The 15752-nt window shown below is 35.3% G+C and overlaps 1 protein-coding gene across 2 annotated transcripts in view; it reads right to left on the bottom strand.

Annotated features, from left to right (window-relative positions):
* Positions 1-570: 570 nt before the first annotated feature.
* SLC15A5 (solute carrier family 15 member 5) overlaps positions 571-15752 on the bottom strand; it is an 81994-nt gene continuing 66812 nt past the window's right edge. For both annotated transcript variants that reach the window (XM_077871865.1, XM_077871863.1), the window contains 2 exons: positions 5981-6089; positions 571-1237 (listed from right to left, as the gene is read on the bottom strand). In XM_077871865.1, coding sequence (XP_077727991.1) covers positions 1090-1237; positions 5981-6089 — 257 coding nt within the window. In that variant the 3' untranslated portion in view covers positions 571-1089. The remainder of the gene's footprint in view (positions 1238-5980; positions 6090-15752) is intronic.

Below are 15752 nucleotides of genomic sequence, written 5' to 3'. Positions count from 1 at the left end.
AGCACTACTACAAAGGCACGGGGCATTAATTTTACTTTACGTTAGTTTATTATTATTATTTATTCTATTTTATTCTTTTACAGTGGGAGGGACAGGGAGTTGGGGAGGGTCTGAGGGAGAGAGAGAGAATCTTAAGCAGACTCTACACTCAATGCGGAGCCTGATGTGGGACTTGATCTTGTGACCTTGAGACCATGATCTGAGCCAAAACCAAGAGTCAGATGCCTTAGGTGCCCCAGTTCATTATTTTTTATATGAGTTTCCACATTGCTTTGTTTATACAGGAAGAATATCTTTTGGAAGATGATTTTGTAGATGTGTCTAAATTGGTAGCACTGGACACCAAAAGATGTCATTGGGGTTAGGGAATTGCTTTAATCTTCTCTATTATTTGATTTATCACTTACCCTCTCAACACTCATTTTACCTTCTTCAATTTTCCTTTTTCCTTTAAATCATTCCATCATTTACCTTTATTTTATATTTCCTTCAGTATGTGAATATTCTTTCTTTGTTAAGGACCTCTATTTTAGTTAACATTGCTTTTCAATTCAGAGAAAATTTCCTTACTTCATATCTTGATAGTGTAACATCAAGATTAGATACATACATATGGATTTATATGAAATAACATATAGATTTATTATTTAGTCAGACATATACAGTACATGATCACAAGGCCTGGCATGTAATAAGTGCTCAATAGACATGTAGAAAGGAATAATGTTAACATATGATTATTTTGATTCTATTAGTACATTAAAGCTAACAAATATAATTTATATTGCTTTTAGTGGCTGAACCATTATTGTAAAAAGTTGCAAAATATTGTAATGTATATGGAATTGTCATTTTGTTGGAGTACTGACAGACTTTGAAATTACTTTATTGTAATGTATAATGTGTTAATGTAAAAGGCATAATAGTTCACTAAAGGAGTTATGATTGGTCTTTATAAATAAAGTACGCAGATCATATTCATAAAGTCACTCCCATACATATTAGTTCTTAAACTAAAATGCATAAGATGTTCAGCTCTAGAAAACAATGAATACTTTGCTCATAAGACAGGTAGAGTCAAATATAGTTTCATAGGGCTGTCTCCCAAAGATCAATACTCGAAGAAACTTCCTGTGTACTGCCATAAAATTTCAGAGACTTTTCATGGAGGAGAAGTGTTTCTTCAAGATTACATCCACTGATGTTCTGGGCATTAAAATGATTTAGATTACAATACCTAAAAAGAAAGAAAGAAAGCTTTTTTTTTTAGGACCAGATGTAGATGACTTGATAAATCATTTGCTTTCTTACTGTGCTTGTCTACTTTTTATTATGGCCCATAGATACTGGCACAACAGTGATGATTATTTAAGAGCCCTGCTCACCAAAACAGTCTTTATAAAGCGACAAAAGGAGTTTTAGGACGTATTAAGGTTTCTCATAAGGGCCTTTAGATGGCGCTCTTTTACAATCTGCAATGGTCTGACAGCAAGAGACTTGGAAAGTCTGAAACCCTATCAACTCAACAATGTTCCTGGAGGCCAGGACTCATGAAAGCTTCATCAGATGCGTGGGGGATTTGTAAATTCGGTCTTGAACCTATGTGAAAAGCACCACTGTCAAAGAAGAAATCCATGAATACATTTCTAGAATGTGTACCCTTCACTCCTGACCCGAGGAATGCCTGGTTTTCCTCAGTGTCTTTTGAAGTGCCAGCCACCATGCTAAGGCACTATACCCATTCGACCTTATTGAATTCTCATTATAAGCCCGGAAGGATGATATTTCTATCCCCATTTCACAGATAGGGAAACTGAAATTCTAAAAGTTTAAATAAGTTCCTCGGGGCTCATGTGAGCCTTGGTTTGGAATCAAGTTCTTATTCAGAATCTTGGCCTTTTGGTTCTGTGGTATACTATGTCTAAAGACACATTATTTTCTTAAACACCTTTGAGTAAGCTTCAGGAGGACTTGACCTTCAGACTGCTTTATTCACTGCTATGTCCCCAGGACCTTGAACACAGCAGATGTTCACAAATACTGGTTGAACAAATGAATATGGGCGATAAGTCCAATCTTATCAAATACATGTAGGCCTCTGGGGACAGACATCTACTTCTGATGTGTGAAGTTTTCCAAAGTCCATTAGGCCTTCTTTTCCCCTCTCAATATATTGTTAAAAGAAACTGCAAGAGAAGAATGTACTTGAATAACTAGTCTTTTGTCTCTGATTTATGTCTCTTTCAATAATTGTTATGAGTTATGCACAAAAGATTACTGGTACCATTGGCAAAATTAGTGTGGTGGTATCAACTCTAAGATGTATTTACAACATTGGGGGAACAGCGGCGATGTTATAAAAACAAATACCCTTTGCTCTCCCTCCCTAAAACATCTGTGGTATCTTTATTTTAGCAGTTAATATGGGATACATATTTATATTCAGCACTATAGTGATGTTTTTGTCATGCTTTTCAGCTAGGGAGAGACACTTTATCTATCTACTTTCTTCATCTCCAACCTGGACACCCTCAGGTATGACATGTTACCTTTAGCCTATTTCAGATTTGATGGAGGAGGACTCTAATACAGACAGTGGCAGAGGGCTGTGTCATGTTTTGGGGTGGTTTTTTCATTTGTTTTTGTTTTGTACAAATGAAAAGTAAGTCTGGCCTAATATTCATAGATAATTCCTAACTATACTGAGTTAGGTGATATCCCAATGACCCTGACAAGATTTACTTGTTTCTAGGACTTATGCAAGGATTGTATCACACTAACATAAAACTCCGTGATGGGGGCACCCTTGGGTGCCAACACAGGTCTAGGGCCACCTATTTATTGGTGAATATGCTGTTTCATAATTAACATACTGTTCTCAAAATCTTAGGGACAAGAATGACTTGGGATTGTCCTGTTCTTGATAGATTTGCTGCCATTATCTGGCTCTGAACATGGCTGGGTTTGGTAAAAATTGGATTGTGACTCGATGTTTATTGCAATCAAGTACTTTCTGATTCCTAAATATGTTTCAATAATACTCTCCCTAGAGTATCTATATTTTCTCCTGTTTTTTTACATACTAATTGTTTGTTAAGTGTTTGATAGTCACAATCAGGATAGAAATAAATCAGAATCATTCACTCCTCACCAGAGACATGATGTCCTACTACTTACTGTAAGTTCCATATGATTTCTTGCCTGACTTCTGGCTTGGCCCATCCCACCCCAATGGACAATAGACACCCAAAGTAATGTGTGCCTCTGCACTAATGTCATTAGTTTTAGATGCTTGATCTTTACTGGCAAGTTTTCCAGACTCTTTTTTTCTTCTGATATGTGACATCCATTCTTTCCCTATGCTGATCAACAGGTGATGGTGGTATGGTTACTTTAACTGAAGGGACTGGTTTCTTTCCTACCCACCAGAGTCAAAGGATTGCCACAGAGTAGATAGAGGGTTCTACTATGACACTTAGCACACTATGGGAGAAAGTGTTTATAAACAAACATACTTGGGTTTTAATCCTAGGTGTGTTAACCTAGTCAATTTACTTACCTAGGTTTTCACTTTAGTTTTCTTATTTATAAAGTGGTAAGATTTAGGTAACAGGAGGGGCTAGAGAGTAAATGTTATTTGTCTCACATGCGGCACAAGATATAGGCGTGCGCAACACTGGACAATTAATTTCCTTCCTCCCTGCTTTGTTTTAACCTTTCTCTCTTTTTTTCCCCATTTCCTCAAAAAGTATACAGAAAAAGGAGGAAAAAAGATATAGGGAAATAGAGAAGATATGCTAAGAATCAGATTTATTTCTAAATAAATCTTCTGTTATCACTTAGTCCCTTCTTACCTTTGGTTCCTCTAATATTTCATGCTCTGTACAAGTTTAGCCTTGCCTGCCTCCTTCTCTATACCCCACTCCACCATATTTCACTACTTTATACTAATTAACATGTCTGACAATCACAGAGAAAGAATCACAAATAATTCAGTTTGAGCACTAGATATTAGCTCCATGTAGACTGGTTCAGTTCTATTTTTTCTAGTGCCTGGAACAGTGCTTAGTATATTCGTTGAATGAATGAATGAAGGAATGAATGAATGAATGGATGAGTAAATCCCTGAGCTAATAAATTCTGGTTCCAGTGCTAGTTCTTCTATGAATTCAGCCCATAATTTTGGTCATCTTGGCCACACCTCTGCATGAGTCTAGAAGCAGAATTAAAAAGGAGGAAGCAGGGGGCATGAGACAAAGTCTGAGGGCATTGTTATTACTGTAGCTAAGATTTTTGAACATTTTCTCACTCCCACAACTTTATGGCACAATTACTATTCTTATTATTTCATTTTACAAATGAAGAAATGGGCTTAGCAAGGTTAAATACCTTGCTGACGTTTGTACAGCTAAGTCGTGGAACTGGATTTACCTGGGCTAATTTGAAAGATCACCTTTTAAACTACTTTATGAAAAGACAAAGGTCAGATCTTACAGGGGGAGGAAAAATAAAAGTTGAGAAACTGAAGGTTTATGAGCAGTGGCATATGGGCACCACTTAGGTGTCTGGAAGGGAAAGCAGCTTTGCCTTCACCTTCAGTTTTCATTGATGACTTTATTTTGCTGCAAAGCTGAGGACATTTCTGTTGGATTCTCTTTTTTTTTTTTTTTAAGATTTTTATTTATTTATTTATTCATGAGAGACACACAGAGAGAGGCAGAGACAGAGGCAGAGAGAGAAGCAGGCTCCCCACAGGGAGCTTGATGCAGGACTCCACCCCAGGACCCCAGGATCATTACCTGAGCCAAAGACAGATGCTCAACCACTGAGCCACCCAAGTGCCCCTCTGTTGGATTCTTCTGTAAGACTCTCTGATATTCTAATTTTGTTTTTAATCCAAGACTGAGATAGGTATTTTAGAGAAACTATACATTGTGAAGGGTTAATTTAATAACATACATTTGGAAGGTAAGAAATTTAAAGATTCAGGGAACCATTAGGACTTCTGATTTTTATCATAATTCTGCCTTGTATGAGATTTAAGTGCCTCTCTCCTATACTGGACCATAAGCTCTATGAGAATAGAAGCACAGGAGCACTAAACATCTATTGACTTACTAACTTTGTGTTCTTCTAATTTTCTTCAGTACCCATCACATGACTGGTGTTCCAACAGAGATTTATTTAATGAGTAAATGAATGATTTAGGCAAGGGATAAGGGACAATGATGGGATAAAATATGACTAAAAAGACAAGTGAATGGAGGGAAATGAGACAAACAAAGATCTCTGTAGTGTCGACAATGTGACAGACATTATGCTCAGTCCTCTACCAAAATTCATATCCCTAAAGCCCTAAACCCAACAAGATGTTGGCATTCTTGATTTTATTTTAGAAGTATAAAAACAGAGGCTCAGAGAGGTTACACAATTTACTCAAAAGTACACAGCTATCCAAGAATATGTCAGTGAGAGAGAGAGAGGTGGTATGGCGATGGATGGATGGTAGATGATACATATTAAGCCACTGAATGGTCTCAGGTGACTGACTAAATGATTTTGCAGTTTGTTATTGACCTTGAAATGGTCACTGCTGATTTAAAGGTCTGAATGGAATCCAAATCTTAAGCATCATTAGATTTCTAGCTATTTGTTTAATGATATTTGCTTTTAATGATAATGACTCATTCATTCTTATTATCAATATGGTTATTTCTAATTCTAAAATAGTACTATACAGTGGAGAAAAAATATCTTCCTTCAGAACATGTTTTAGATTAGAGTAAAGCACAACTTTATTATAAGGATCAATGGAAAAAGTGAAGTGTAAATTGAAATTTCTTGCTCTGAGTAATCTGTTAAATTTCTCTAATATGCTAATTTGTCCAGTCATGGCATACAGGATTCCCGTTGGCTCAGTGATGGTTCCCAGATCAATATTTCATGGACTCAGAAATTGCTCATCTTACCACACACTTACCTTTGTGAAACACTCCAGAATCCCAGGACGTTCAACAACGTTAATGATGCCAAAAAGAAGAAGAAGCTTTCTAAATTGCCTTTGTTTAATGTGTTTGGAAACCAATTGCCTGTTTGGAACAAATGTAATTGTTATTCAACTGCAGAGTTATAAGTTTCTGTGAATGTTTTATCGTTCCACTATTCACAGAGATTTATTTGCTTCAATAATATCTACAAAGCAAAAAAGCTCATTTGAAACTCATTGTCAAAATTCATTTAATTCTGTAGTTAATGATAAAGTGACAAAACACCCCAAATATTTTGAAAGTCAAAACGGCTGATTTTGCATAACATAATATAGGTTCAGAAGAACTGGGCTATAAGAGTAACCCTGATTATGCTGATTTACCAGGACCATGTATATATCTCATTCATCCTTATATACCTAGTATCTAGAACAGTGCCTGACATCTAGGGATTGTTCAGTAAATATGTATTGAATGAATGAAAACTATTTACCACAATAGAAAGTCTGTTGCATATTCTAATTGTAAAGTTAATGACATAATACACATAGATACCAGATGTTAATTATTTTGACAACTTAAATCCAGTGTCCCCTCATTATAATATCACAGACCCTAATTGTCAAATTACTGGCAATCTCTGGTTGACATGAAAATATTTTTTGACCTGATAAGTAATGCCTTCAAATTAATACTTCTAAATAACATACCCCCACTTCCATATCATGTCAAACTGCTATATACAAAACTATTACATGAGTAATAGTGAGTATACATGAAACTACTTAGGATTCCAGGTAATTGGCTTTATTTTGCTGCTAAATTTTAACTTTTGCTTTGAATCTTTGCTATGATTCTCTCTCTTTTTCCATATCCAAATCTGTATCTATGCATATCATCTATATTTCTACACACATTCAACTTTCCTACAGTGAGTTTGAGATATTATTATTTAATACATTATATGAAATAATGTATTATATATACAACACTTTTTTTATGCAGTAATCTTTATTAAAAATATTTTATTTATTCATGAGAGACACACACATACACACACACACACACACACACACACACACACAGAGAGGCAGAGACACAGGCAGAGGGAGAAGCAGGCTCCATGTAGGGAGCCTGACGTGGGACTCGATTCTGGGTCTCCAGGATCACACCCTGGGCCGAAGGCAGGCGCTAAACTATTGAGCCACACAGGATCCCCTTTGTGCAATAATCTTAGAACAGCAATGGGATCTTAGCATTAGCAAATATATTATAGATACTGAGTATAACTGAATGTTAAAAAGATTGCTCAAAAGGCAAACTCTATCTTCATGGAGAGAACTTAAATTCAATTGCAATTCTGAATGGGTAGAATATTGCCCCCAAAAGTTATGCATTTTGAGAAAAAGAATTGATCTTATTTGAGCAGTCAGATGCCAAGGGTTTGGCATTTTCTTGCTTTGTTACAGGAGAAGCTCCTAGAGTGGTTGTGAAGGGGGGTGTGGTACCAGAGTAATCAGGCTATGTGCCCATCGACTTGATCTTCAGGGCTACCTTTGGTACATGGGATGTGAGTTACTTCCTGAACTAGGCAATGGTTCTTGGCCTCTTCCTTGACAGTGCACACTTTTAAATGAGATTTGAATTAAATGCTCTGTTCAGGGTTAGTAGTCAGCAAGTACATAAGTATGACAGCTGTGATTCATTGTGCCACTTCTCGTCTAAAGCTGTTTCTCTTCTGTCACTTAACAACGACTATTATTATGGACCAACCATACAGATTAGCTTGTGTCTTGGACCCATAATTAAAATCTAGTATTGAGTTTAAAGCTATGTGGTAGCTTCCCCCATTTTATTAATTTGTGTCCCATTACAATAGAAATGAATGGCGTGATTGCTATATTGACATAATGCATTCATCTGATAGGAGTACATTCACAGAACGTTTCCCTTTGTGTTTGTCTGTTGAGTCTAGGTAGCTCTGTGTGTGCGTGTGTGTGTGTGTGTGTGTGTATGGTAAGTGGGTGTGTGTATGTGTGTAGAAACTAAACATTTGATTGTATTTGAATGAAAGGAGTTGGGGTGGAAGTTAAGGCAAGATAACATCACACATATTTTCAGGAAGAGCTAACTCACCTTGCTAAGCTTATTCAAACAGTACTATTACCTTATTTCTCTTGAATTAATATCCCAATCATATTTCTGTCCTTTTCATTTCACATCAGCACCTTGCATGTGATGCGATTAGACCATTTTATCACTGTGTTTCTCTGGCTGGAGTAAGAGGAGTTTGTACAGAGTACACGAAGCCTCAGAATTACCATGACATTAATTTTTCTTGGAGCATGAGTTTTGGTCCATAATAAGTAATTGAAAAGGCTATCTTTATATTATAACAAAATCAGATGAGGAAGAAGAATGTAAATTTTGTAAGATCTTTAAAGGTAAAACATAATATTTCTAAAACATTGTGCAATTGCAGCAAATACCAGCCCATTGGGATATGGCACCAGCTCCCCCTGCGCAGGCCAGTGTTTTTGTATCTATTTGCCACTGGAGAACATGTGAGGGGCACAGGTGAAAAGCGCCATGACTTGGAATTATGGGCATGAGGGGTGACTGGAGGATGTTGTGCCAGGAAGGTTAGGGAAAGGCAGCTGGAATTTATGAGCAACACAAAACATATTGTGAGGGGTGTTATTTAAAAAATAAAATGAAAGATTGCCATATCACTTATTCAAACTCCTGAGAACATTTCTATAGTCCAGCCTGAATATCATTTTTAGTGTTCAGCTTCCTTCATAAGGCCAATCTTCATGCTAGTCCCATATTTTTGCTTTTGCTTAGCTATAATTTTTATGTTCCCTATGTAGCTAATTTCCGTGGTAAGCTCCATGGTAAGAGTGATCACCTGAATTGATAGTATGGAGTATACCCCAGCATTGAGTTGGACAGAGAGAGATACTTCATGAAACCTAAAATTTGTTTGATTTCTACAGAGATGATCAGTCTATGTAAAGAGATAGCTTTGAGTATGAAAAGACAGAGAAAGCATCAACTGTGGAGGCAGAGAGGCTTTTTTTTTTAAAGATTTATTTATTCATGATAGACAGAGAGAGAGAGAGAGAGAGAGAGAGGCAGAGACAGAAGGAGGGAGAAGCAGGCTCCATGCCAGGAGCCTGACGTGGGACTCGATCCCGGGACTCCAGGATCAAACCCCAAGCTGAAGGTGCTGCTAAACCGCTGAGCCTCCCAGGGATCCCCAGCAGAGAGACTTCTGAAGTCAAATATTGTCTCTATTATTTACTAGTTTTGTTTAGAGGCATTTGCCCAATTGGACCACTTTAGCCTTGATTTCTCCTCTTTAAAATGACACCACCTTTCTCACTGAGCTGTTATGAGAAGTAAAGGAGATAATAGACGTCAGGGTTGGATACAGAGGTGGCGCTCCATAAACTTTAGATTATCAATCCCCACACACACTTTAGAAGTAGCTCATACAAAATCATGTAGCTTGAGCTTGATCTTGGGCCCATTTCCTGTCAGATATTTCTTCATGTTCTTCATGTACCTTTTTTTTTTTTTTTTTTTTTTATCATTATCCCAGGACTGGTTGTAAAATGTTCCATTTAACATTGTCAGTTGACTCAGCTCTTAGGTACTATAACTTTATTTTAGTAGCTTATAAACTTTTATTGTCGTAATTCACATTTGTGCCATTTTTCATCTGACATTTCCAGTAGCTGATTGAAATCTGGGGCATCCTTGCAAAAGGAGACAAAGAGAAGACTTTAGCTCTAGAATGGGATGAACCAAACTTCTCCAGATCTTAGCTTGGGTAGGTAGGAAGGTTAACAACAGGAGAAGAAGTGTACCACATAAACAGTCAGGGACAGTGAGTGCCATATGTTAATGCTCACAGTGGACCCTAGTTAAGTATTCTAATAGTATAACCAGTGTGGTTAGTAACGAGCAATAGAACATTCACAAAATATTTTGCAAGCCTCAGAAGTCCTCCAAATATTTCTTGTTCAGTTAGATTTATTTGTTCATTTGAAAATCATTAGTTAAGAAGTTTTCATGTACCAGCAAATGGGCATTCCAAGTTGCTTAAGAAAAGGAGCTCATAGATTAGTAGGGGAGACATGCAAACCGATAATTACTCTGGAATATTAGGCCTTATAAATACTAAGTAAAATGTTTCTGTTTATTTTAAATTATCATGGCCATTTTAGAGACAAAAGGACTATGGAATTACCTACATTAATTCTTGTATTTTACAGATTAAGAGCGAAAGCACAGAGAGGTAAATTGAGGCATTGCTCAGTAGAACCCTCATCTTCTTACAATAGCACTACGAAAGCCCCCATTGATGCTAATAGACTTATGTTACTATGAACAGCACAAAGTTGCTAATATGAAAGAGAAATAGGCTTTCTTCTTGTCCTATATTATGCTTTGCATTGTAAGGCTCGAAATGTCATGTGCTGGCTTTATGTCTTGGAGTCCAACAGGGCCCCAAAAGACTAATCACATATTTCTCTGCTCTTTCAGATACACTCCTCACCCAGTGGGAAGTCCTCCCCACCTGGCTAGCTTCCCTATTAGTCAGACAAGCTGCCTGCTACTGGTCTTCATCCTAAAGCTTTTGCATCCTTACCAGCCTTCAATATTATTCAAATAGGCAATCACATCATCCTGCTGGACCCAACAGTTGCCTCACTGTGTTGTTACTACCAAACCTGCTTCCACAGACCCTTGTTTACTTCCAAGTGCAGACCCCATATAGCCCTGCATGTCACCTTCTCCTCCCCTGGGCCGTAAGTGTATGTGACTAATAACCTGCAGTCAGTCCATCATTCCAGTGCCAGGTGCCATGTTTTCAACCATCATATCCTATTTAGGTTGAGGATCCCTCCCACACCAAACAGGTGAATAGGAGGTAGATCAGAACATGCCCCCACACAGAAGTCAAGGTCAGTTCTAAACAGAATACTGGTAGCTGCTGTTGCTATAATGTATAATTACTGTTTTGAGGAGAAATAGTAATTCTGTATTCCATTCTAGTCAGTAGCCAGCACCAAGTACCTCTGCTTCTAGACTATATCAGGGAGTATGTCTCCTTAAACCTTAAGACAGGAAGTAGTGGGAGCATGACAGTCAAGGGGCACTGAATTCAGATAGCATAGCTCCCAATGAGAAGAATAGAGATGAATGTAATTTTTAGGGAGCACTCCATGTATGCTTGAGACCAGTTGACCATCACATCATTTGATCAGATTGTTGGACAACCAGAAAATGGTGTAAAATTCTCACTCTGGCCCAGCAGTCTGCCTCATAGTAACATGGGTTTTAATGGGTGAACTTTTGCAGAGCACTTTACTAAAAATTTGGAAAGTGACAGCCGCTAAGGGAACCTACACATATTCTTAGTTGGCAAGTACTGCCTCTCAGCAAATCTCTTATTTTGAGGATGACTAAATGCAAAAAAGGCCAATATAAAAAAGAAAAAGCAACTATAATATACATCACAACTGTTGCTTACAAAAAACACTCCTAACACAAATTGACAAAAGTTAAAATAATAATAATAATTTAGGAAATTATAAGGCAGAGGAAAAGGAAAAATCATGACAAAGGGACACTAAGGATCTTTTTATATTTATAAAAGGCACAGTTCAAATTAAAGATATGTCAATGTACATCCCTTAAGTAATAAAAACATAACAAGTCTGTTGGAAACAGGATAAAAACAGGTAGATCAACAATTCTTGTGAATGATTATATCACATTTTGGTCAATTTTTGATAGACTAGGCAAAAAAAGAAATAATATAAAGAATTAGAATAATGCCATTGATAAGAATTTAGTAAAGATTAAAATACTGTTTAGTAAAAAAAACATTCCTCTCTTGTAGAAGTTTTAATAACACCAATAGCAAACCAAATCTCCTAGAAATTAAAGATACTGCTCTTAAAAAATTACTGCTCCTAAATAATTAGTTGGTCAAAATGAAAATGGAACCTGCAACCACAAAGTATTTGAAAATGAAGAAAATGAAGAAATCACATTTACAACTTTAGGGATAGAGATGTAAATTCTATTCAGAGGTACATTTAAAGGCACATGTGTTTTCGTTTTTAAGGAAAAAGTAAATGCACTAAACATTCAGCCCAAAAAAAGCGCTAAAAAACAAAACAAATATAAGGAAAGTTAAAGGAAAAAAAATAAAGTGTCAAAAATCTTACGGAATAAAGACAATGTGGTGTATACAAATATATATATATATATATATATATATATATATATATATATATATATATATAAATGTAATGTTACTCAGCCATTAAAAAGAATGAAATGTTACCATCTGTAACAACATGAGTACATCTAGGGGATCTAATGCTAAGTGAAATGTCAGTCCAAGAAATATAAATAGTATAATATTTCACTCATATGTGGAATTTAAGAAACAAAACAAATGAATAAGGAAAAAAGAGACAAACTAAAAAACAGACTCTTAACTATAAAGAACAAACTGTGATGAGCAGAGGGGAGGTGGGGGGTTGGGTGAGATAGGTAAAGAGGACGAGTAATGTAGAGAATTGTTGAATCACTATATTGTACACCTGAAATAATATATTCGTTATAATATATGTTATGACACTGTATGTTAATTATACTTCAGTAGAAAAAAATAATACTTAAGAAAAATATGGAAATGGGATGATTATCTAGGAAAACCCTAATTGTCCAAATCGAGCCAAAAAGAGAAAAAAATCTTACTGGCAAGAAACAGTGGGGAAAAGTTACAATTATCTTCAAAAGAGACATTACATCCTGAATGCATCTTTTGATTTTCATGGAAGAAATGAATCTTTCCTCTGGATCTTTCCAGAGCATTAGCAAAAGGATCATCAACTACTGCTTCTGACAAGTATTGTTTATTTAATATTGAAAATCCATTGATTAAATGTACTATATTATCAGGAACAGTAAGAAAATCAAGAGGTGATCTCAAGAACTACTTAAGGAGAATTCAATAAAATCTAATCTGATTTGTTTAAATCTTAGAAAACGAGAAATAAGAGATTTTCTTATGATAAATAATATCCTTTAATATTATCTTCATAAACCTAAAAATATGCTTAATAAAAAATAAGAGAGATCCATATTAAGATTATAAACAGGATAAAATGTGAATGTCTTCTGGTATTAACATTGCTCTATAGGGCTGCATCCTGATAAAGATGCAAAACAGAGGAGTTAATATGGGAAAAAAGGATTTTTAGAAAAATTGTATTTAAGATTAGATAATTTTGCTATGAACTTAAAAAGATAAACTAGAATACTCTCATAAATTTACTAAGAAAGTTTAAGAAGTTGAATGCAAGACACAGACATAAATTTTAATAATCCCCCTATATAATAATAATTATCTCAGCGAGTTATAATGAGGGAAGATGCTTCAGTTCACAAAAACAAAAAAAGTAAAAGAGCATAAAATGCCAACAATAAGTTCAACAAGAAATGTCCAGGATAATAATGAAGAAAAGAGTATCTTATTGAACTGAATTTTTTTACATTGAATAAATAAAAAGGTTATATACTTAGATGGAACACTACGTATTATCAAAGCTTTATTTTTTTAATTAACTAGCAAGTTTTACTTTTTTAATTAAAATAAAAATGAGATTTGGGGAAAACTGATAAGATGATTCTAAAATCCATCTGAAAATACACACCATAGGAAATAAGATTTTTACAAATGAAGAATAACCGTAAGGACAAGTATGATTAGCAATAGTTGATATGTAATATATATCATAAAGGTGTAATAATTAAAAAGAGGGTGACACTAAGCTAAAACCAAGCGGTAGCTGAAAGGTAGCCCCCAAAGAGCCCGAGAATCTCCTAAGAACTAAGAATATAAGAAAGTATATATTATTAACTGATTAGTTCTGTTCCGTTTATCCTATGGCTACGGAATATTTATGGTTTAGCTTTTCACAACAGATATCAAATTACACTGTGAAATTTGGTTATTTGAAGGAAATAAGTGTTTACTTAACACATAAATAAAGTCCACATGGATGAGAATCTTATATTCAAGATATGAAACTACTGAAATTTCCACAACCATAGATAAATGCAGTGATATTAGTCACAATGAAAAAGGTTAATAGATCTGATTACATGTATCAGCAAAACCTATGCAAAATAAACTCCTCTATGAAATTAAAATGTTAACTAGGAAAATATTAGCAATAAATTTGACTAAGTGATAATATCCCTAAAGTTAAAAAAAACAGGTAAGTCAAAAAGAAAAAAAGACAAATAGACAAAAAGAAAAATGAGCAAAAAATATGATCAAGTTCATCACATTAAAATTTTCAATTTTCTGTTCTGAAAAATACAAATTAAAGTAATAACACAATATAATTTTGTCAATCGTATTAACAAAGATCAAATATTATGTTCAGGGCTGCAATTAACACATTAAGACAAGTAGTATTCTACTGCAATGGTGGCATAATTGATGCAGCCTTTTAGAAAACAATTTGTCTTTACTTCTTAATAGTCTTTAAAATGTTTATCCTAATTGAATGAATAATCCCATTTCCAGGATTTAATTTCAAATGACATGGAAATCTGCTCCTGATACTTCTAAGAGGAAGAGAAGTAGGAACTTGATATAATTTTTTAATTGAGCATTCAGCAGGGTATATTCAGAGCCTAATTTTGTTTAGAACTTCTCTCTCTATATAAAATCTCATACCCACACACAGATGCACACAAATAAAAAAATATTAGGAAAAGCTTTACCCAAATAATAATTGCCATCATCTTGTTGGTCTTTCCCCACCCCTACTTTTAGAATTTGGATTTCATCATATATTACCTTTACAGCAAAAAATAATATTTTAAAACCACTTCATCAAGCATACATTTGGAAAACTCTTACTTCTAAAAATCATTTCTGGTTTATTACAAAACAATGGAAACGGCTGGTGTTCTGTTGTAACCTACTCTTCCTCAGCAGTTGAAGCATTGAATAGTGGCCTGGATGCTGTAACTTAAAAGTTACGTGCTATGTATAAAACTGTCTTAAGATATTATTTGGGGGATCCCTGGGTGGCGCAGCGGTTTGGCGCCTGCCTTTGGCCCAGGGCGCGATCCTGGGGACCCAGGATCGAATCCCACATCGGGCTCCCGGTGCATGGAGCCTGCTTCTCCCTCTGCCTGTGTCTCTGCCTCTCTCTCTCTCTCTCTCTGTGACTATCATAAATAAATAAAAGTTGAAAAAAAAAATTAAAAAAAAAAGATATTATTTGGGAAATCATAACATCCCGAGTAACAATAATCAATCTATTCTGAAACCTAATTTTCATTCACTTCAGTGATATGTCCCTCTACTCCCTGCTGAAACCCTAGATTTACCAAATTTCTCAAATATACACAGCATTATTTTATTTTATTTTATTTATTTTTTTTTTCACAGCATTATTTTAAATGCTACAGCATAACGCTTTTGATTAGAAGCAGATTTCTGCTGTCTTTTTGGAGGGAGATTGAGTAGTTCCCCTTTTTGCTAACACTGTTTTATTTTGAATGTAATGGAACTCTGAAAATATTAAAATATGCCTTTTGGAATCTCTTCAAATGATAGTTGGGCACAGCGAACCATTACTTCCCCTCAGACTTTGTGAGATGTGTTTTTAAAGTTATTTTTTGTAATGCTAGTGAGCTAGTAAATGTCCAAAA

The sequence above is a fragment of the Canis aureus genome, chromosome 25 (genome assembly GCF_053574225.1).
Source record: "Canis aureus isolate CA01 chromosome 25, VMU_Caureus_v.1.0, whole genome shotgun sequence".
NCBI lineage: Eukaryota > Metazoa > Chordata > Mammalia > Carnivora > Canidae > Canis > Canis aureus.
This window is presented reverse-complemented; position numbering and strand designations above follow the sequence as displayed.